Source organism: Girardinichthys multiradiatus, chromosome 22, assembly GCF_021462225.1.
Source record: "Girardinichthys multiradiatus isolate DD_20200921_A chromosome 22, DD_fGirMul_XY1, whole genome shotgun sequence".
NCBI classification, from domain to species: Eukaryota; Metazoa; Chordata; class Actinopteri; order Cyprinodontiformes; family Goodeidae; genus Girardinichthys; species Girardinichthys multiradiatus.
The window spans coordinates 14,168,456-14,191,350 of record NC_061814.1 but is presented as its reverse complement, the minus strand read 5'-3'; the positions used below and the strand labels follow the sequence as shown (position 1 = coordinate 14,191,350).

Sequence of the window (22,895 nt, the reverse complement as noted above, 5' to 3'; positions counted from 1 at the left end):
GGATAAAAGTGTCTGTCAGATGCATTGATATAAACATAATGATAGAATCGGATCTTTTGTAATTGTTAGTGGTCAGTATAGTTTAATCTATACACTCACTAAACTGTGAAATCAGTGATTCTATTAGCTGCAGTCTGCGGGTTATGCCACTATATTGTACTGCTGACACAGATCTTTTGAGTATGAATGGTGAAAAAAGCAAATCATATCTGGGTTTACTGATAAAGCTGATAAGTGAGAAAACCTGAACATTTCAATCAAGCAACACAATCTTCTTTAAAGTCTGTAATCATGTTTATTTAGAGTTGAAATTCAGGGTTCACAGGTTAATGGAATGAAATGTTTTTAGCTATTTGTATGGTAGGTACTTATTTTCTTGAAATATTTCTTGAAAATGACAAAGTTCTGACGTTTCCTCAGCATATTTGTATCTTGAAACAAGTGCCACCATAGATCAATGACGTATTTTTGACCTTTTTATTTATGTTACCATCACAGAATTGTCATGCTACAACATGGAAAGAAGAGTAAATTTGATATGTCAAATACTTAGAAGTAGTATATTTATAGGAGGCATTGGGACAAACATTTGAGAAGAGGAGATATCACTGAACGCTGAAAAACATGATCTAAGAATAATAATTAAGAAAAGATCCTAGATCACTGATGTGTAACAAAGGTTTTTAGTGTGATGTGATTGATGCTTGTTCACACTGATACATTTATTTTTAAATACAGTGACTTGGAGAAACAAAAAGCAGCAAATCATGTTTTTAAGATTCTGACACATATGTTTTGTTTTGATTGAGTTTTATTTATAGAGCTCCAATTCACAAGTCCTGACTGATATTTAGGGAAGCTGTCCTACTGGAAGGCGAACCTCTCTCCCTAGTCTTTTCCAGCTTCTACCAGTTTTTTTCCAGGTCATTCCTTTATTTAGCTCCATCAGCCTATCCATCAACCTCAACCAGCTTCCCTGCCACTGCTGCAGAAAGCCGTTCCACAGGAGGATGTTGCCTCTACCATCCTTCACTGTGGTGTGGAGTGATTTTGAAGTGTTAGTTTGAATACTCCACAACATTTTGCATGTTGCCAAGAAGTTAAGGTTTAGTCTCTAAACTTGCCATAAAGGTCCAATTTGGCTTTTATGGTTTATTGCAGGTCCTCCAGAGTAACCATAGATCTCATCGCTGCTTCTCTGGTTGATGTTTTCCTTCCCAGACAGTTTAGATGGACAGCCATGTTTTGGCAGGCTGTCAGTTCAGACCCTCTGTTTCCATTTTCAGATTGTGGACTGAACAGTGCATTGTGAGATGGTTAAAGCTTGGCATACTGCTTCATAACCTACCTCTGCTTTAAACTTCTCCACAACTTTCTCCCACCCGTGTCTGGTATGTTCATTGGTCTTCATGAAGCTGTTTATTCACTAACATTCTCTAACAAACATCTTAGACCCCCACAGAAAAGCTGGATTTATTCTTGGATAAAACTACACAGACAAAGGAGTGATTTCAGAAGGAAGTTGGTTGCAATGTTTTTTTTAAGGGGTGTTAGAGTTACAAGGGCTGAATAGAATTGCATGCCACACTTTCCAGATTTTGTAGAGAAAAACTTTGAAAAATCATGATTCTGTTTACTTCCACTTCACAACTATGCTACTTTGTTTTGGTCTCATAAAATCTCAATAATATAAGAGTTGTAACATGAAAAAATATGAAAAGGTTTAAAGGGTATTGATACTTTAGGCACTGCCTATATTATATTGTGTCACAACTTTATTTCCTGAGAAAACAGGCACAATCTACGAGTGTTTAGTTTCCCTTTGGACGCTTATTTTGACCAAGAGCTCTTTCACAGAGCGCCATCAGATGTGTAGCTAAAGAGGCAGCCACCAGGACCAAAGAGCTGAGGAAGAAGGAAGCACCACAGACGAAGAAGGTTGATGCATAGTTGCCGGTCTGGTCGACAAACCAACCTGGAGAACGAGGAAGAAAAGGAGCCACATAATCATCGTAACATGTTTCTAACACAAAAGATATCAGCAAGGGAAATGAACACAACGCATCAACAAACATTTGTGCAAAGCTGTTATCAGTAAATATGAAAAAAAATGTATATTAGAAACAATCTAAAACATTTTACATATAAATAGATCTGCTATGTTTAGATTTTGGGAGCTCAGAAATTCCTGCACTTTCAATAAAAATAGAGAGAAAACCAATTATCTTAATTATTTAAAGAATTCAAAATTTAAATATTCTTAAATCTTACAATAATATTTCAGTAACGCTTACCCCCTATAGGTGGGCTGACCAGGTATGGGATAGCATGCAGGAAGTACACCACGCCTAAGGCCGAGGTAAGATGGGCGGAGCCCACAGTGTCAGAAGTCACCACTGGTATCAGCGCCACATATGCTCCATCAAAGTATCCGTAGAGAATGGAAAACATCACCAGGAGGGAGAAAGAATGGAGGAAAGGCAGGAACATGCAACAAAAGCCCTCCATGCTTATAGCCACCATGTAGCTCAGCATGCGATATCCCTTTAGACATCTGGGGGAGAGGAAATCTGTTACTGTAGGAGTTTTGATTTAGTGATTGAATATGATATAACAAACAAGACCTCCATCTCTCACTTACTTCCTGTCTGTGATCCATCCAAAGGTGATGTTGCCAACAATTCCACTGACACCAAATATTGACATAAGGAAGGCGGCATGCTGATGCTTGACCCCTACACTCAGAGCATAAGGGACAAGGTAAACTACAGGAACACTACAGCCAAACGCCAGAAAAACAAAGGATATGGACAGGATCAAGAATCTGGGAATCCACAGGAAGCCAAACTCGTCCTTTGCTTTAAAACAAAAAGATTGACCTCTGGATAACGGTTGCGAGAATACCAGTGGTTCAGTTGAAATGGTTTCGTCAAAGCCATCTGTTGGTATCTCTTCACTAGATATTGAATTTTCCCTTTTTTCATAAGCATTCATCCATGTGTTGTTTGAGTTATTCTTTTCATCTTTCATGTTTCTTTTTAAAATCGTTGTACCTGATACCCCCGTCTCCTCCAGCATTGTCTCCAGCTTATTGCTTAACAAGACGCATTCTGCCATTTTCTTATCTGTCACCCTAGTAACAGTCAGCTTTGGGCTTGGTAGCAGTGTGATACTCTCTTGAATTTTGTCGTTATCAAGCCCAAGGTTTTTGAAGGTTCCAATGGAGATGACAAGGCCATGTTTGTCTTTTAAATTCTGCATTTGCTGCTGCTTTGGCTCTGCTTGACCCCAGTCAGTAGGTATTTTTTCAGGTAGTTCAGTTTGCAGCACAGCTGTCATGCAGCCCTTCTCCACATTTGTCATGTTGTTCCCCCATATCCTACAGACAGAACAAAACAAATCAAGAACAAATTTTTATTAGATTCAGTGCCTTGCAGGAGTGTTCACTCCTCTTGAACATTTTGCATGTAATCAGATTACTACCACAAACTTCGATGTACTTTCTTTGGATTTTATGTGACACAAAGTAGCACATGATTATGAAGTAGAAAACACATAAAAGGACATTTTAGTTTCAAATAAAAATCTAACAAACATGGACTGAATCCTCTGTAGAATGACCTTTTGCTGTAATTAGAGCTGCAAGTCTTTTGGAGAATGTCTCTTTTTCTAGCTTTGCACAAATAGAGACTGAAATAATTGACTGTTTGTCTTTGCGGAAAATACTAAGTTCAAACAGATTGGATGGGCAGCGTCTGTGACCATCTTTGAAGCCAGCTGGTGATTTTCAATTTGCCTAAGTCTGGACTTTGACTGGGCCATTCTAAAACATGAATATATTTTTGATCAAAATCATTCTGTTGTAGCTCTGGCTGTATGGTTAGGGTTGTTATCCTGTCAGAAGGTAAACTGAAGGTCCAAGGACAATGGGTTTTTATTGTGTCAGTTTTCAATAAAGGCCAGATTTGCGGAGTGCACAACTACCAGTTATCCTGTTGACAGATACTCCCAACTGAGCTGTGGATCTAAACAGCTCCTCCAGGATTACCATGAACGTCTTGGCTGCTTCGCCAATGAATTCTCTCCTCGACTAGCCAGGCAGTTTAAACGTACAGCCATGTCTCCATAGGTTTTCAGTCGTGCCAAACTCCTCTCATCTTCAGATGATGGGTTGAACCATGCTTTATTAGCCTAACCCTTTTATTTAAGGGTATCAGAGTAAAGCAAGCTGACTATAAATACAAAGCAACCTGTTCAGATTATTATTAAAAATTGAGAAAACAGTGTATGATTTTCATTTCAATTTACAATATGTGCTGCTTTGTTCTATCACATACAATTCAAGTTAAATACATTGAGGTCTGTGGTGGTAATGTGACAAAATCTGGAAAATATTAAGCAATAGAAATACTTTTGAGAGGCACTGGATGCTGCATTAGGCTGTAAGGGGAGTGAAAAGCCACAAGTGTTAAATATAGTATCGTACCTGTTGTGCACATTTCCCTTCCTTTTAAGACTTGGTTTCTTGTGCTAAAGACACAGTAACTCTCAGCACCCTCCATAATTACCTAGCTGGTACAAATGTGTAAAAAGCCTAAAATAAATTCATCTTTTATTGCAGTAGAGGAGTTTGATTCAGTAAGATTTAGAAAAATGCCAGTTTAATTGTGCACCTTCATTCAGTGAGGTAAAATATACTACACAAAGAAAATATTGTATATTGTTTTATATTGTTTGGTTTTATTTTTATTTTTTCACAACAAGCCAGTCTCTGACAATTTCCATAACAAATGTAACAGAAGCAATATTGTAATTTATATTTGACTGTTTTTCAGTGGATTAGAGTGTCTGGAAATTTTAAAGGAGTAAAATACAGCCTGCAAGTTTCCTGAAGTGTAAATATGATGTTAAATAGAGGCCAATTTCTTTAAGCAACTAGTAAGAGGGCTGGACAAGGACCCTAGTATATTTTTTCACTATGCACAGTGAGGAGGATGATGCAATGGGTGGTAAAGTTTCTTTTTAAGATCTCTATTAGAAAACTGCGGCAAAAAGCATCTCGGGGTCGACCAATTCCCACAACAAGCACTAGATTCTCTCTGCATGTCTACCGATGTTTGAGAGCTTGCCAAACACTACTGGGATTTTGCCCACAACCATATGCTTTTGGTGGAGGGCTTGTGATGTTGTGGGTCTGCAGGGAAATTAAATAAAAATCACAGCCTCTGCACTGCAATGAGTGAGTCTTTCAGAAGAATAATGATCCTAAACATATTGCCAAATTCAAGAAATCTGTGGCAGGGGTAATTTTGTAAAAACAATCAATTTTTCACATGGGATTTTTTTTACTCACTGAATAAATGTACTTAAATGAAAGGACGTTTTTTAAGGAATGTTTTTCTGGGATAGTTTTGTAGAGCATTAACGAATGAAAAGATTTTAAGGCTTTTTACACTCTTTGCCAGAGGTGTTCATTTGTATGAAGGGTACTGTTTACAGCTAAGCCTTCCTTTGAATATAAATAATTAATTAACTATAAACTGCATTAGTGAGCAGCTAGCTCCATCTGTTGACCAAAAAAATTATAAAATAGAAGGCTCTACTGCATAAACTTTTCCACAGTGTAGGATAATATCTTTTACGGTGTTTTTCCTGAATTGAATCTATTTTTATGTAGTATTATCACCAGGATCAGCTTTATGTTTGTGCACAGAAACAGCATACAGACATCAAATATAAACACACTGCATAAACTGTGGAGGAGATAAAGAAATGAAAAAATAAAGACAACTTTTTTGTGTATGGTATGGTGGGTTAGGATAGTGCAAATGTCCATATTGTGCTATAGTCACGTTCTTTAGTGAAATACTGGCAACAGAAACTGCGTCTGCGGCTTCTGTTTTATGCTGTGCAGGATGTGTGGGGTCAGCAGGGCTATTAGTTGCATGTTTCTTAACTCTAGACCTGCACAAGTCCTGGATGGAGGAAAGGTCCGCACTAATGATCTTCTTTGTGGACACAATTGTTCGTTGCTGTCTGGTCCTGTCCTGTTTTGTGGCTGAACCAAGCCAGGCAGTGATGCACAAGCAGAGGACAGAAGTTTCACAGACAGGTCAGCTTGGGTGTCCTTATTTGTGTGGAGCGAGATGAGCAATGGGGAGAGAACACAGCCCTGAGGGGCAAGGATTTCTTTTTTCTCCACATCTGTTATCATGGCAGCGAGCTGTTTTTCATCCTCTGATACAAAGGCTTGTTGTAGGAAGTAAACACCGGCTAGAAGAAATGTTGTAAATGAAATGGTTTTTAAATGTGAGCTCCAGATTAGGGCTGCATGACTTTCCTAACACTGACATCAGAACACCAACCTTCAGATTGGTAGGCATTAAGATTGGCAGCAGGGCTCGCAATCTTAGTTGCTGCAGCTTAATGAGTGTACCTGCCTGTTTCAGTTGTCTGCGTCTCCAGTTAATCTAACAAAGAGCCAATGTGACGATCAAGAGAAAAAAATGCACGACAAAAACTGCCCAATGTTTAGGAGTTATTTTCTAGTGAAAGTAGTTGAAGAATAGCAGGAAGTACAAAATTAAAACACAACAAAAACCCAAAAGGTACAAACAAATGAAGCACCAATGTGGCCATCTGTGGCAGCCATTACAAACATTTCGTTTAAAAACAAAATCACAAATTGTTGTCACTTTACAAAAGTTAAATAAGGTACAATAAAACATGCAGATTTTTGTCATTTTGATTTGAACTTTTAAAAGTGTATTTTGTGGTATCATTTACTTGACGTGATGTTGTGAAGAACTGACCTTTCAGCTCGGTTCTGTTCCGGCGGCCTCATCGGAGCGCCACAGATGCACAGGTTGGAAACAAATCCTCCCAGGATAAGCAGAGCTCCTCTCCACGAGTAATGATCAATAAACAGCTGAACTGCAGGAGCCAGAAGAAAGGTGCCGATGCCGCTGCCTGAAGACAAGGTGAAACCAAATTAGATGGGATAGAGACATGAAGAGAAAGACAGTGGGAGTTAAATGTAGACTAGAAAAACATAAAAAGGAAAAAGTGCTTCAGATGATCTTAAAAATAAGGAGGACGAGAAAAAATATGAAAATCCAAAAAAAAAAAAAAAACTAAAAATAGGAGGTAGAAAGTGAGCAGTCAGTACCAGACAGAGCAATGCCATAAGCTAGAGCTTTCCTCTCACTGAAGTACCTTCCAACCATTGCTATAGCTGGTGTGTAGCTCAGAGCGAAGCCAAGACCTGTGGAAGTTAAATAAAGGTGTTATTAGTTTCACAAAACATTCCTCATCCTGGCTTGTTTGTGGTGTGGGTGAGAGTAGAGCATAAGCAAACTAAGCAGATTGGGCGAGAGGGGGGATTTCAGAGTAAAGGTAAGGATCTGCACTCACAAGTGAATACACACAGTTTACAGTTAGTAAGACTAACCATGCTAATCATGCTAATTGCTAATAAAAGGTGCCAAAGACTGTATTAAATGCTTAGGGCCCCCCATAAATGCTTCAATATTAACACAGATTGTAGATCTAAAATGTTTATACTTGTTTCTTAGGAATACTATTAAATTTAAAGCTATTCAATTTAAAACAATTACATTTGAGTGTTTCAGCATAGATATATTAAAATATATATTAAAATTTAGGATTTAAAGGGAATTAGAAAGTTTACTTTGGAAACATGCAAAGAATAATCTTCATTGTTTGATTGTTGTGTTAACATAGTTACAATTTGAAGTGAAGCTATGAGTTTAATCTTTTCTTGTTTTTGAGCTCGGTTTGTTCACAAATACATCTCAGCAAATGACATCCAATATTTGTGATTGAAAGATGGAGAGAGGGAGACTTTCAGTAGATACCAAGAAGGCTGAATGGAGTACAACAAGTTGCTTTGTTTTCTCCTTTTGAACCTTTAGCCTCTCCCTATTATGGAACATGCTTGATTTAGAAATCTTGGTAGTATTTTGGAAATCTTAGAGTTTAGGTACAGGTCTAAATTCACAAGGAAATACTCATTGATACATCTTACAGTTAGTAATGGCAACCATACTAACCATCCTAATTGCTAATATAAGATGCCAAAGACAGTTTAAAATGTCACATTTTGTTATTATTTCTAGTTTTACATCAACAAATCTTACAGCTGCTTTATATATATATATATATATATATATATATATAAATATATATATGAGCATTTACAGCAAAAAGGTTAGAAAAGAATATTTTCAATGCTGTTGTAATTTTTTCATAAATTATAGTTCTTAAAGAGAAATTAGAATCAGCTAAAATTGACAAGTCACAGCTTTACAAAAGCCAGAGATGGGAAAAGGGCCACCGTACTCTGATCGGCGCAACTGTAGTTCAAAGTCCCTCAGGTCTGTAGTTCCCACTCCGGTCATACATTTCTTTAAGATATATATGAGATATGATATTACTTAAAATGATAGCCTAATGTAGCCTGCAATGACAGATATTAATAAAGGTGTTTCTGTGTCATAAATGATTGTGTGTTTATGTGTACCTGTGAGGACTCCCAGAGAAGCATAGAGGAATTCCAGACTGGAGGCAAAGGAACTGAGAACCAGGCCAACAGAGGACAAAATGCCTCCAAGAAAGACTGTTGCTCTACAGGACAATCGGTTTCCAAGAAAACTACCAAGAGGAGCTAAAACAAAGTTTGTGGAGATTACTTGCATTTTGTATTGTTTTATTTATTTATCACATATGCAGCGCCTTGCAAAAGGAGCATGGATACTTTTGAAGAAGACTGAATGGAGTACAACGCTTTTTGTTACGTTCCGACCACAAATTTCAACGGACACTGCTCAAATAAATTAAAGGAACATTTTATAAACACATCTTATATAAATTGAAAAAAAGCATGCTAGATATCCTATACCTATATGGAAAGGGCAATGTCTTAGAACAATTGGACGTTACATCATTTGATGAAAATTATTAACCCACAGAGAGCTTAATCTGAAGTTAAGAGAAATTTAAACTGAAAAACTGATGCTGAAATGTCATTGCAGCAACACAAAATGGTACTCAGTTTGTATGGTCCCCACATGCTTGTATGCATGCCTGACAACGTCAGGGCATACACACTATGAGATGATGGATGGTGTTCAAGAAAATTATCTCCTCCCAGATTATGACCAGGATATCACTGAGCTGGACAAGCTGAGATACAATCTGGTGGTGTCAGATGAACCTAAACACGATGTCCCAGAGATGTTCCATTGAATTTAGGTCAGGGAAGTGTGGAGGCTGGGTCATGATATGAATTCCTTCATCTTCCAGGAACTGCCAGATGCGGCAGGGAATTATCATGCACCAGGAAACACCCGGGACCCATATTTTATCCCGATACCTAATGGCAGAGAGGGTACCATTGTTTATCTTGTACAAGTCTGTGCGTCCCTCCTTGGCTATGCCCCCTCAGACCAACACTGACCCACAATAAAACTGATCACGTTGAACAATGTTGCAGGTAGCATAACTTTCACCTCAGCATCTCCAGACCCCGTCTGTCAAATGAGTTCAGAGTAAACTTGCTCTCATCTGTGAAAAGAACAGGGCGCCAGTACTTAACCTCTCAATTCTGGCTTTGTCTGGCAAATACCAGTCGAGCTCTACGGTGTCTGGTAGTGAGCACAGGGCCTACTAGAGGACCTTGGGCCCTCAGGCCTTCATGAAGTCTGTTGGTAATGGTCACAGACATTCACACCATTGAGCCACTGGAGGTCACTTTGTAGGACTTTGGCAGTACTAATCCTGTTCCTTCTTGCACAAAGGAGCAGATACTGGTCCTGCTGATGGTTTAAGGACCTCTGAATGCCCTTTCCAGCTCTCCTAGGAAAACGTCCCGTCTTCTGGAATCTCCTCCATGCTCTATGGACTGTGCTGGGAAACACAGCAAACCTTTGGGCAATGGCACGTATTGATGTGCCATCCTGGTGTAGTTAGACTGCCAGTGCAACCTCTGTAGGGTTCAGGTATCGCCACATGCTACCAGTAGTGGCACTGACCCTTGTCAAATACAAAACGATTGAAAAGCAGTTTAAAAAATGAGGAGGAAAAAAATGTCCATGGCCTCCACCTGCCCAACCATTCCTGATTTTAAGGTTGTCTCATTGTTGCCCCTTTAGTGCACCTGTCAATTTCATTAACAAAACAGCTGACAACACCTTTACCACTTAACTGACCAGCTCCGTATTATAGATGTTTCACTGACTTGATGTTATTCTCTGATTAAAGTGCTCCGTTCTAGTTTTGAGCAATGTATTCTAAGGATTTATCATGATATACCAAGACAAATGGCACAAAAAGTTAAAAAAGCGATTTGAAGGCACTGTATATGTAGACTTTGCATATGCCTGCATACTGTGGAAAATATGCATGTCTTACCACACAGCATGGTGGTGGAGTCAATCATACTGTGGATCCAAGCCGTGCTAGAGGAATCCTGCTCAAAGTGCGTCTGGAACTCCACAAAGAACATGGAAATACACCTGTTCAATGAGACCAGAAGAAAACGTTTTCATTCTCTTTAATTTTACCATTAATCTCGATGGTTTTGGTTCTGTCATTGACTATCATGGCATTAAACCTTTGTTATCAGGTCTTGTATATTGGTTGGGAAAATGTTTTGAGCCTCAGAGAACCTATTAATTTTGGGAATAGTTATCAGTATAGGTAATAAAGACATGCTTACTTGGTGATTGTAAGTTTAGGTAAAATTTCACTCCACTCTTTCCCCTTTCAGGGAACACACACTACTCCCAAAATGTTAGGGATAATAAACCTTCAGGTCAAATTCATGGAAAATGGAAAATGTTCGTGCTGCAGTGATTGAAACAAAGGTTGTCAACAGTGGTGGTCATATGTAGGGCAGTTCTGTACTGACGAGACTCAGATTATAATAAGACCACCTTAAAATATGTGTCTGGTAACAACATTGGCTGATGCCTAGCATTCTCCTTGACGTCTCCAACAGTGGTGAAAACCATCATTTCTGTTCACGGTGAATCTATTTTCATCAGAAATCAGCACTGAAGCTCAATGGTTCCTGAAAATGCTTCCTGTGGCATGTCAGATAATGTCTGTCCCTGGTGTTGTGATCAGGTACCTTTACAGGTCATCGTCATGCACCCCAGGCTGATGTAAGCAGTTTTAAATTGTCTGGCAGGACACTTGGGGGGCCTCTGAGTTCCCTTTAACGTGTCTAGTATTGAGTGACATTCACCATCATGTTCCACAGGGAACTGCTCAAAATGTCATCAGTCACACTGTTATCGCTATGGGATATTACTCTTGCAATCTCTCTGTAACTATGTTGCATTATACTGACTCACACCCTGGTAACCCTAAGTTCTCTCTGAAAGCATCCCATTTAAAGCAATTGTAAGGTGTCATCTTGATCTCATGGTGTCAAAATGTGTACAGCATAATGAAGAGGACTCTTTTAATAGAAAATGTTATTGAATCAGATCATTTAGTTGTTATTGCATCAGACACATTTTTGTGGTAAATCACCTTGGTAGAGAACAGCATGTTATGCAACCGAGGGCATTGCACAGTTGCAAGAGTTTTAAAAAAGGTCTGCAACAATGACCTTTAAATGTTATAGAGCATTTTTCAATGCATTCTGAAAGGTCATCAGAAAGCTGAATATCTCTCACTATTGGTGAGTTGTGTATTTGAACCAATGCCCTATTTAGTAAAGAATCAGTTCAGATATGCTTTCACCCCCCAAATGCATATGTTCTCTCAGGGTACTCTGGCATCCCATGACCGGTCCTAAACCATGCATGTTACATAACTGGTCACTTCCAATAATGCTTAGGTGTGATTGTTAGTCTTATGTGTCTCCCCCCTGCATGCATGCATGGATAGATGGATGGAGATATGGATATAATTTCTGTGTCAGGGGTTGCTAGCTGCACAGGTTCATTGGTCCAACTCCTATCCTGTAATCTGTGAGCTCTGCACTCATTGAACTAATTTTTATTGAGGTCTTTCTCAGTTATACAATGGTCTCATTTCAAGGGGCGTACAAAGCATTTGTTCGTAAAATTACAAAGCTTCTTGTCCAGATCTAAAGAGTGAGATCATTGTGACCATTTGGAGTGGTCTCAATCGATAACTCTTCCAGATTTCTATTAAACTTTGTCTTTGGACATTTGCTGTTTTGCACTTATTTTCTGTCCAGTCCTTGTACCTATGATAGCATATTGTTCAGAATGTGCTGAAAAATAAGGAAAGTGGATAACAATAGAAGTGTCATGTTTAGAAAGAAGTGTCCTTTATAAACAGGGAAATATTTAAGGCAAAGACCTAGCACAGGACCTGATCATCTGTGAGTTTTTAGATATTAGCCCTATGGAGATAAACTTTATGATGCGAAATTATTGCTTTATGTCCTTCAAGCTGTGTTTATCATGGATTCAACTACATAAACAAATGCAAACAAATTGTATTTTTTTTACTAGGATCAAAGTGTTTAAAGATCCAATTTAAAATTGATCTCCTAGTAGGCTCCTTAAGGTTTAAATAAAGAATTTGATATTAGTCTTTTCAGGTTTCTCCTTCTGGGCAGACCTATCTTTTTATGTGGCTTTTTATAGTAACCTTTCATCACAATTTCTGGTTAAGTTTTTTTAATGTGATCAATGTTTTTCTTTTCCTTTTGGTAATTAAAGGTTGCCTCTTTTAAATTTAGCATTTATGATGGTCTCTGTTAAACCAGATTCTCTAATATGAATACATTTATGAATACATATTTTCATATACGGCTTGATCCATGTAAAACATTTAAGTTATGAGATGTTTTGTGCAGAGGCCTCTTGATATATTCACATGTTTGACTTTTTTGATGGATGAATAATAAGTCAAGAAATGTGAGTGGTTTTGTACATTGTAAGGATTGAGGGTTGGATATTTTTGATGAACACACATCACCTAGTCACTGCTCGAATGCAGATGGTGGCGAGGAAACAGCCAGCGACAACGATCCAGCCCCAGCCGCCTTCTGGTGGGTTTGTGACCCCAGAGGCCCTCCTGCCTTCTTCATGCCTCTCCACCCTGATAACTGCCATCTCAGCTGGTGTTCTTCTGCCTATAAAGATGAAGCACCTTTTACTGGCTGGATTTGTTGTGTTAAAACTGAAGTTGCTTGCTGAAAGATCTTCTTGCCCTTCCTCCTTCTCTTTGAGCTCTTCCCACCATTTTGACTTCCTGAGCTACTAAAAAAAAAACGTACACAGCAATATTATAGTTCACATTTTACGCAATATATCATAGTAAATCTTTTTTACTTTTTTAACTAGGAAGGATGTGAATAAGACATCAAATTGTCAGTTTGGTGTCATTAGAGCTAAGGGAAAAAATTACTTGTTCGTGCTCATTCTACTTTACACAATATCACAAGCCCAGTCTGATTGGTTGGACAGTGTCTGCAATCAACAGTTTTAAAGAGTTGCTGCTGATCCTCAGTTGGATATGTCTGGACTTTGACTTGATCATTCTCACATATAAATATGTTTACATCCCATTTTAGCTATGGCTATGTAGGGTTATTGTACTGCTAGAAGGTGAGGATTGTGTATTCAGGGTGATTTGAAGCGTTGAGGTAGGCAGCCATGTGCCATGTCTTGTAGTGGAGTAGGACACAGGCACAAACAGAAGCCTCATGTTGGAAGTAATGTTTATAAAAAAGACTGAAAGAAATTAGTGTTTATATAAACCAAAGAGTTACAAATGCAAACTGGAGGCACAAGAGAAACTGGAAAACACTGGTGAAGACAGCAAACAGGTTAAACCAGGGTAAACAAGCAAGACAACAGCAGGACAGGCAAAGAGACATGGCAGGTAACAGAAGAACCTGGCAAGGAGATAGGGAAATGGACTGAATTATAACTGCTGGGGAGGTGATCAGTGACATGGGAACCAAGGGATCTAAACAGCAAACAACGCGATTTACTAAATCCAACACTAAGAATCTAAACCAAGACATGAAGAACAAAACACAAATAAGAACCAAAGGTTCTTAAAAAAAAGTTAACCATGTATCAAACATCGCAAATGACAAAATCACGTATATAATATCACAACCCTAAAATAATCAAAGTACAACACCAAAGTGAATAAAAAAACCAAACACCTTACACTACATTAAATATTTTCAACGTTATCTTTGACTTGTCTGCTGCTTTATTTGATCTTCATGATGCCGTTTACTAATGTTTTCTAACCAACTTCTGAGGCCTTTGCAGCACAGTTCTGATTATACGGAAATTAAATTACACAAAGGTGTGCTTCATTTACTAGTTAGATGACAACTGGTTGCACAGAATCATATTTGGAGGTGTCAGAGTAAAGGGCACTGACTAGGTATGAACACTTTTCAGATTTGAAAAAAAAAATAAAAATAAAGTATCTTTCCCCTTCCACTTTACAATTATGTGCTAATTTGGTTTTGTGTATCACAAAAAAAAAAAAAACAATAAAATGCACAGGGGTTATAAGGTGTGAAAATATTTCAGGGGTTATGAATACTTTTGCAAAACAGTATAACACTGGAAAAGAGCTGTGGCTGTATCACTGAGGACAACCTAGAAGCATCAAACAATACATTTCAATACAAAAAACAGCTACAACCCCCAAACACACACACAAAGACGTGCATTACCATCCTAAAAATGAGTAGAAACTTAAACTCTTACAATATCCTTATTAAAAAAAACAAGGAATGACTCAAATGTCATGAAAGACTGTGACCAAAATGCCCTGAATTAACAAAAAATATCTTATTCACTGCTAACCCAGAAATCTCTAGAATTGATTTATCAAAAGTAAAGATAAACATGAGAATGAGTTGATTAGCCAGTTCCATAACCAATCTTGTCCTTCTTTGGCTCATTGCAGGTCTTTTTGGCAAGAAAAAACAAGTAAGCAAAAGAGAGTAAATCTGAACAGAGTAAATTATATCTGTCATGTTGAAATTATCATTTCTGTCCAAAGGTTGCTTTGTTTTTTGCTTCTAAAAAGCTTATCTGGGATTGGATGGGCTGTGAGCTTAGTGTGTGTTGACTGACAGCATGGGTGCTCTAACGGTTTTGTGGCCCTGAGCCATATGTTTATCATCTTTTACTGTATTTTATCTCAAACTATAGCCAGACACAGGACATGTTACACTCCTGCAAATAATAGACTGAATAGACTGAGTTGCATGTGGAATTATGTTGTCCTACAAAGGTAGTTTTTAAAACCAATAAAGTAGTCTTTTTTTTTTTTTTTTTGCAAGAAAATGCCTACTGGTTTTTATTGCAAAACCTAGTCAAAGTTGGTATATTAGAAAGAGTAAAGTCTTTAAAGAAATAGGCCAGAAAAGTCTATTTTAACAGACTGTTAAAATAGACTAAAAAATTTAGAGTGCAAAGATGTACACAAAAACAATGAACAAAGATTATGGAAATAAACAGAGTAATCAGTGCATCACAAAAGCAAGGAGAGAAAGTGAGTGAATTGTACTTACATTAGGCTACAGCCACATGGCCTCAATGCTCTTCAGGTCAAACAATGAAGGTGTTCCTGCTTGATCTTGCAAACACCCCGAAGGTGTTTAGCAAGACAAAGAGGCCTGCAGACTGAAGACAATTATGGGAGAACAGAGGAGGAGCAAGAAGAGGGTTTCTTCATACTGGTTTTCCTTGTTTTTGTTTGTTTGCTTCAATCCTGCACTTAGAACAGTGAAACTTAGAACAGCCAAACAACGATAAAATAAAACTGAATTAGAGCCCAGTTCTATGACAGTCAGAATATTTTCCAAGAATAAAGAAAATACTTTTATGTATTTAAAATGTTTCTTTTCAAAGAAGTTGAAAATTGTTCATGAATGCAATAAACCAAATCTAATCTTCAAGTTGCAAAGTTATACATATTTAACAAAATCCATTCATTCCATTGACGAAGCAATTTAATCACGGCTACAAACAAGAAAGGGGAAAATGGCATGTTTAACAGTTTGTTACATTACCTTCGAGTTACATATCTTATGGCACCCCTCCCCGTTCTGAACCCGGTAACCAGAACAAACTGTTTCCAAACTTTATGCAACATGTCATCAAAAACAAGCCAACAGATTCAGCTCAGATATCAACCATTTAACAGTGTGATCATGGTGGATAACATGTTCTATCAGCTTCCTATCACTTACAATTGCTAGATGCAGTGCAAGTCTGCAGTTTAAATTCACTTATCATTAACATTGTCATGTTAATTTGGGCTTTTGAATGAACAGCTTTATTCTACAGGATGCCAGATACACCCTTAATGAATTTTAAAAAGATGAACTGGGTGCAACAAGTTTGAATTCAATGCAGATTTGTCTGTAATCCATTCTGCTTCATAACTGCAAATACAGGTTCAAATATATTCATATCGGTGGCGATTGCTCTAAGACTGCAAGGGAAGCTCAGCTTCCCCTAAAATGTCAAAAAATAAGTGATCAAATATATACTGTTGTGTGTACATGTCATTGACTAAATATGCGCTACAACGCCCTCAACTTTTGTTCAGAATCAGCTTCTTATCACTGGTAACGACGCGGCTTTCCTCTCACTCATTCCCGCAGCTTCACAGTGCTTTAAACAGTGAGTTTGTCCCGCCCATCGGTCCCTCAGCGTCTCTGGGGGTCTATGGGGCAGTGGGCTGGCCTCAGCTGGCCCGGACGCTCAGCTTCTGCATGATGATTGGATGATCTGTTTGAGGCTGAATCCCTTTTTGATGGACAATGAAATGAGCGAATCAGCAATCTTGGAATTGAGCTTTCCCTCCTTAAAAGACCAACATCCGCCACTGATTCATATTCATACATTCCTAATAAATATAGATATCAGTGAAATCAGACTCTTTTGAAACCATCAACAAGGTTGTGGCATAACTAATATCTGAACTCCCTTCTTGGCAGAAATAGAGTTGATGCTGGCTGGTTTTCTGCCACAGACCCAGCTTTTAGGACTAGTCTATACAGAACTGCTATCTGGGCCATTACAGAAACTTATTTCAATCTGTTTTATCCTAAATTTTAAAAGTTGCTTTGATGGGTTTTTTGGATCAATGTCTTGTGTTTAAGGACCAACCGTTTGGCCATAACTGTCACCCTCAGATGAATAGAACAAATCTGTTTTCTTTGCCCAGATTTATGGTCACTAAATGACATAACAGTAGTTCTGGTTTGCCAAATATCATCCAAACCTGCTGAGCACAGTACCAGACAATACCACCTATTTTACCAGTCTATCAATTAGTATGTAATAAGTGTCTGGTGTAACACGAAGATTAAGTAACACCTAGACAGACGTTCTAGATCCATCGTTATTAAGATACAATTTATTACTGATTTCTGTGTTTTTTTCATCCAATTTTTCAAAGTATAACTTTGTTTCATTCTATGAATGTTAGTTTTGGTTTTCTGAGAGTAAATCTAATTTTATTCAAAATATGGTTTGATCAGAAATATTAACCATTTTTCCTTCTGCAGAACAGTTTCCTGAGAGTAAAAAGGTCCTGGGTTCAAATCCCAACCAGGTTGGTACTGCTCTGCATAGACTTTGCATGTTCTCTCTATGGATGTTTTTGGTTTTTCACAAGGTTACTCTGATGAAAGTTGGAGTAAGTAGGTGTAGAGAATGAAAAGATGGATGGCTCTTTCTTTGTCATTTTGTTTTAATTCCGGTCTTCACAAGAAACAACAAACTAATAAATAACAATACAAAGATATATATTTAAGAAAGAAAACACTTAGTACATTTTCTTTCAAATCCAGTTTTCGTTTAATCCTTTGTTAGAAAAAAAAAAATCTCTTTACATCAGTACATACACATTGCACAAAGGCAAGGAGCCTCTTTAAATAAACTGTTGTTTATTTCCCCCCTGACCAAATCCTACGGGTGTTTTTTTTTTTTTTTTTTAACCATAGTAAAAGCAGCAGCAGAACTAACTCCAACAACCAGCAATGGGTTTCCCAAACCTTCCCACGACTCAGGAGGGTCAAGGTGAACAACTTGCACTAAAAATCCAGCAGACTGAAAGCAAGGCATCTTGACCGATAAAAACACCCAAACTGCTTGAGGCAAAAGTAAACTTTACAGCTCGGTTACTGTTCAACTATGTTTGCAAACTCTTCTTATTCTCTCCGTCAATCGAATTTGAAAACCTTTGAACATGAATATAATAACTGGCGTAAATAAACAGCATATTTAACGAGCAATATCTTATCACCGAACACATGTAGATAAAAAATAAGTCGTAAAACTATCAGCTGAATTTATTCACAGCTCTTTAAAACATTTTGTTCGATGCATCTTCTGTCTGCGTTTGGATTTTATACAAAGTGCCGAGTTGCGCTTGGAAAAACCAGGCTCGGAACAGTTAAAATCACTTTATCAACAGACAGATTGCTGGTGTTATAATACGTTATTTTTTATATCATTTACAAATTTCTGTACAATCAAATACAGAAAGGTGGTCGTGTCTCCTGCTAGTTAATCATTCAAAAGGACAGTTTAAAGGCTGGATTCGCTGAAGCAACAGGAAGTTTGAGATTAGGAACTTTTAGGAAAAACACTAGAGAATATGAGACAAAAATGTCACATCAGGCAAATAAAGACAGAAAAAGGATGATCAAATGGTCCAACCTAATTCAAGGATCTCTTACCCTCAATCACTTCAATCAAAAAGTCAAAGTTCAGCTCTCAGTTTTCTACCAAGATGCACCTTTTATCATGACTTAAACATTCAAAAAAATAACTGAATCCTATTGTTTATGTACATGATAAAGATCCCACTGAAAAAGCATGTTTCCATCAATGTATAATTGGGTCTACAACATCCTGTTATGAGCATCTGATGAGCTGAAGTCCACAGAAAAATCAGCAGGACAGAGACTCTATCAAGTTTGACAGGATTTCACGGAGGGGAAACACTAACTGGGTTGCATATTTAAAAAAAAACAAAAAAGTATTTACAAGCAGGTCAACTCTTTGTACCCTAAGGAAGAGACCAAACAAAGATACGTTAGTTACTGCATAGCTTTAGATTTCACCAGTACCGAATATCTGCAGTTCAGCTGACGCTTTGAGATTCTTATGGTACCAGGAAATGGTGCACATGGTCCCAGTGGGAAATGGACCCCAAACTTTGTGATTTCCAAACAAGAAACCTTAAGATTACATCCACGACCATTGCTCAAGGTGCGTTACTACAGTTACATCCAAAAATACTACAAGCATCAGGGCTCAACATCTTTTACACAGGTCAGCTTAGATTGCTATAAAAATCAAAACCTTTGTACAATCATTAGAGACTGGAAGTAAAAATAACATCTTTTTTGTAGAGAGCCTATCTTCTCAAAAATTGCATGTTGCAATGTGGCATCAAGGCCAAGGCAAATGAGGAGCAGTAAAGATATCACATTATTAGCCATTCAGGGCGATCATCTGTTCAGAGATAACATGCTCTGCAGGAAAACAAAGAAACATGTTCAAATGAGACATCTTCCATTTAACTTTACTGCAGATCAGAAACTGTGAAGTACATTTCTGTACGCTAACCAGATAGGGTTTCAAAACATTCACACTGGTTCTGTTATGCCAACCAAAAACAATAAAACCACACCAAAAAAAAGTTAAATCAAACCAAACAAAAAAGAATGAAAGCTCACACATTGTACAAAGTTCTCAAACATTTTTTCTTGCCATAATAATTCTATTTTTTCTATACATCTTTCTACAATTATATTTTTTCAAATATGTTTTGTTCAAATATTGCAGCTAACCAAATTTCTAAGACAACTTCAGTTGGAAATTCTTGGCTTTGCATTCAGATCAAGCAGGTAAACGTTAACGATAGATTTTCCGAAAACCTGATCAGTTTGCCCCTTTGCCATTTCATCTGTATGCATTTCCATTTCATCCCTTCCTTTATTCCTAACTTGTTAGCAAACCATTTCCTGCCCATCTAAGCAAACCACCGCATATCAGTTATTTTTCTGAATAATAGTCATCCAGTTTCCTTTTATTCTGGTTCTGATCCCTATTTGAGTCAGTTAATTTATGAAACATGAAAAATTATTAGCACTGATCAAATCAAAATAACTGAGCAACTGAATAACTTCCTGCTGGTAGATATTCAGTGGAGAAGAAGCATCTTTCAGCTAAAAAGGTCCCAACACAGAATGTGGGTATTGAAATCTCTTTAATCGCAATAAAGTGTAAGGGTCAGCGTTGAGAAAAAAAAACAAAGCAAAGACAGCAGTAGCAGCTGCTCAGTTCCTGGATGCAAACAGAGCAGATATTGGATAATCCTCCACTGACCATCTGATCTGAGAAACATGTTGATCTTCACAATCCGATGCAGATAACACGTCGTCAGCATAATATTCTTTTTCTGCACTTCAACTACTGAATAAATTTGGACAGCCTGAATGAAGATTATGACAGTTCAGCCAGATATAGCAGAAGCCCTTCACACATATCTAGAGCATGTTGCTGAGGTGAATGCTGCAACGTATAGGCCACGCCCCCTTGGTTCTGCTATTCTGGTGGCAGGTTCTGATAATGAACCCAGACTGTAATCTCTCACCTTTAATGGTGTGCAGGACAAAATATTCCAGAAATGAGGGAGTTCATGGTTGCATGATGATCTGAAAGGGGCTTAAGAGGAGAAAATAGCAAATTACTTTAAATCAAAGTGGGTACAACAGGCATGTACAAAGCTAAGCAGGGTTGGTATGAAATGTACTGTAAAAGACAGCTTTATTTTGTACCCAATATAGTAAGGTATGAAACGACTAATGCTACAAAGTTATAAGATGGCAAAGGGGAAATGACCAGCATCCCTCTAAAAGTGAACTGTACTCTATAATCAATAACACCCAAAGAAAAAGAAAATAACAAAAAGGCAGACCAAAAACACTCATTTGAACTTTTAAAAGGAAAGAAGCTGAAAGACACAAACATGGTGAAACCAGGCTGACACACAGGAAAGGCAACATATATGGGGATTTCAGGTAAGAAGAAACCCAAACAGGTGGCACATGATGTCCAACCCCAGCTTGACATTTAAGCAGACTAGCACCTGATGGACTGAGGTCACCATCATCATCATCATTCAAACACGAGTTGGAAAAAGGCAAACAAAGGGGAAAAAACAGCAATGTCAGTTCGCAGCGTCATCACGGCCGGATTGAACACATCAATGGTTCAGTGTCAGCTGACTGCAGAAACACATCTTCAAAGTACTACCTAAATACTGATAGTATTTCACAGCAGTCTCTACATGCTTACGTGAAGGCGCTTAGAGTCTTGAATGCAACAGGTCTTCAATAAAGCCTATTTTCCCTTTCTCTTAGTATATATATTATGGATATTTGAGTTTTTGTGGATAAAACCAGCTGAATACAACAGAACATGTGGGAAAAATGAAAACAACATAGCGGCAAACATTTTCTAGTGGTGGTGGGGGTCAAAGTGTAGTCCAAGTTGGTGTTAGATAACAGCAATCATGCCTTTCTTTCGCTAGGACCTTCAGAATACTTGATAGAGATAACCCAACCAGAAGTTAATTAGTGAATTATGTGCAGGTAAAACAGTCAACTGAAGGTGCAAAGAGTGATGAGTTGTAGAAATAAAAAGGCATTGATATAAAAAAAAAAGAAAAAGAAAAGTCAACCTAGGTCGAGTAAAGGTATGTAAACGGTTAGGCTTAACATAAAAAACAGGGATTCTGTTTTTATCAACGCGGAGAGATGGACTGCTGTAAAGGTCCAAGCTTAGAACGTGAAGGGTGCTGGAAGCATCTCTGGCAAAATACATTTGTGGTCTTTTGTTTCTTTAAAACACCAATCTGACCACTTAAATGATGAAACCACAGTTTCTATCATCCCATCTAGCAATTGTAAAGCACAGCTTAAAACTGCAGATGACTGCAGCTCTGACTCCTTTATGAACAATATAACAGACTATTTTAGTGTTGAACTCTGGATAAACCGATTAATTTCACATGAAAGTGTGACGAAGGCATGGACCAGTTACGAGTATCAAGGTATACTAAAGCTTTAAAAAGCTTTGGTTTAAAACCTCTAAAGACCTCGGTCATACCGTTCCTACACTTTAAACCCCTCTCAATAAGATGCCAGAGACAGCTGGCTGTGTGGAGCTTAGAGCAACGCTCGGAGTATTGCAGTCCCCCATTTGCTGCAGCGCCCTGCCGATCAGCTGGCTGAAGGCCTTCAACACTTTTACTTGCTTACAAACAAATTCTGTTTTGAAAATATTTCTGGATTTTCAAAAACAAAAATAAGAACAATACAAACAGTCATGGTGTGAAAACTAAAGCCATCAGTGGCTGGGAAGCTACAGACTGCCTTGTCTGATAAGCGTCTGACTGCAGGCTGCTACATGAGCAGATGGCTCAGTTAATAGTTTGTTGGACTTGTGGTACTATGTAAAGAACAGAAGGGGAAAAGGTGATATAGGCACCATCAGCACCTAAAACCTGCAAGTAAAGCTAACAGGGGTTTACTCTAAATGTTTGCTTTAGTCTATATTAAAATAACATAAATAGATGTTTTAACATTAACATTATTACAACTGTGTTTGATACCTAAAACAGAGTATATCTACTGGTTAAGTGGGGAAGGATAACATTTCCCTCTGATTAATTAAAACCGTCAAAGGACATTTACTTGCACCAAGTGGTGACTTTAGTCAGAAAGCTCCTGAGCACATCTAATCTGCACTAAAATTCTGAATTTTAATTTAGAAATATCCCACAGTGGCAGAGAAGATTGAGGTCGAGGAAGAAAAGTT

The 22,895-nt window shown here is 37.9% G+C and overlaps 1 protein-coding gene across 4 annotated transcripts; it reads right to left on the bottom strand.

The window, feature by feature from the left end:
- Positions 1-463: 463 nt before the first annotated feature.
- Positions 464-15,820, bottom strand: LOC124858815 (monocarboxylate transporter 12-B-like). Of its 4 annotated transcripts, XM_047351043.1 has the most exons (10): positions 15,560-15,820; positions 12,985-13,141; positions 10,432-10,535; positions 8,543-8,686; positions 7,169-7,264; positions 6,813-6,969; positions 3,054-3,379; positions 2,642-2,735; positions 2,295-2,554; positions 464-1,975 (listed from the first exon to the last, which is right to left on the bottom strand). In XM_047351043.1, the coding sequence occupies exons 2-10, from the start codon at positions 13,119-13,121 to the stop codon at positions 1,812-1,814; spliced, it is 1,482 nt and encodes a 493-aa protein (XP_047206999.1). In that variant the 5' UTR covers positions 13,122-13,141; positions 15,560-15,820; the 3' UTR covers positions 464-1,811. The 4 variants fall into 4 exon arrangements, with proteins under 4 accessions (XP_047206999.1, XP_047206996.1, XP_047206997.1 ...); XM_047351040.1 differs by having other exon boundaries at positions 2,642-3,379; XM_047351041.1 differs by lacking the exon at positions 8,543-8,686 and having other exon boundaries at positions 2,642-3,379.
- Positions 15,821-22,895: the final 7,075 nt, after the last annotated feature.

Excerpts from the sequence above, each read along its gene's own strand:
- LOC124858815 (XM_047351040.1), bottom strand. The coding sequence starts at position 13,121 with ATGGCAGTTATCAGGGTGGAGAGGCATGAAGAAGGCAGGAGGGCCTCT. Across the intron at positions 7,265-8,542 it reads TTCTCTGGGAGTCCTCACAG|GTCTTGGCTTCGCTCTGAGC; the intron begins GTACACATAAAC and ends TAACTTCCACAG. Across the intron at positions 6,970-7,168 it reads TTATGGCATTGCTCTGTCTG|GCAGCGGCATCGGCACCTTT; the intron begins GTACTGACTGCT and ends CCTTGTCTTCAG.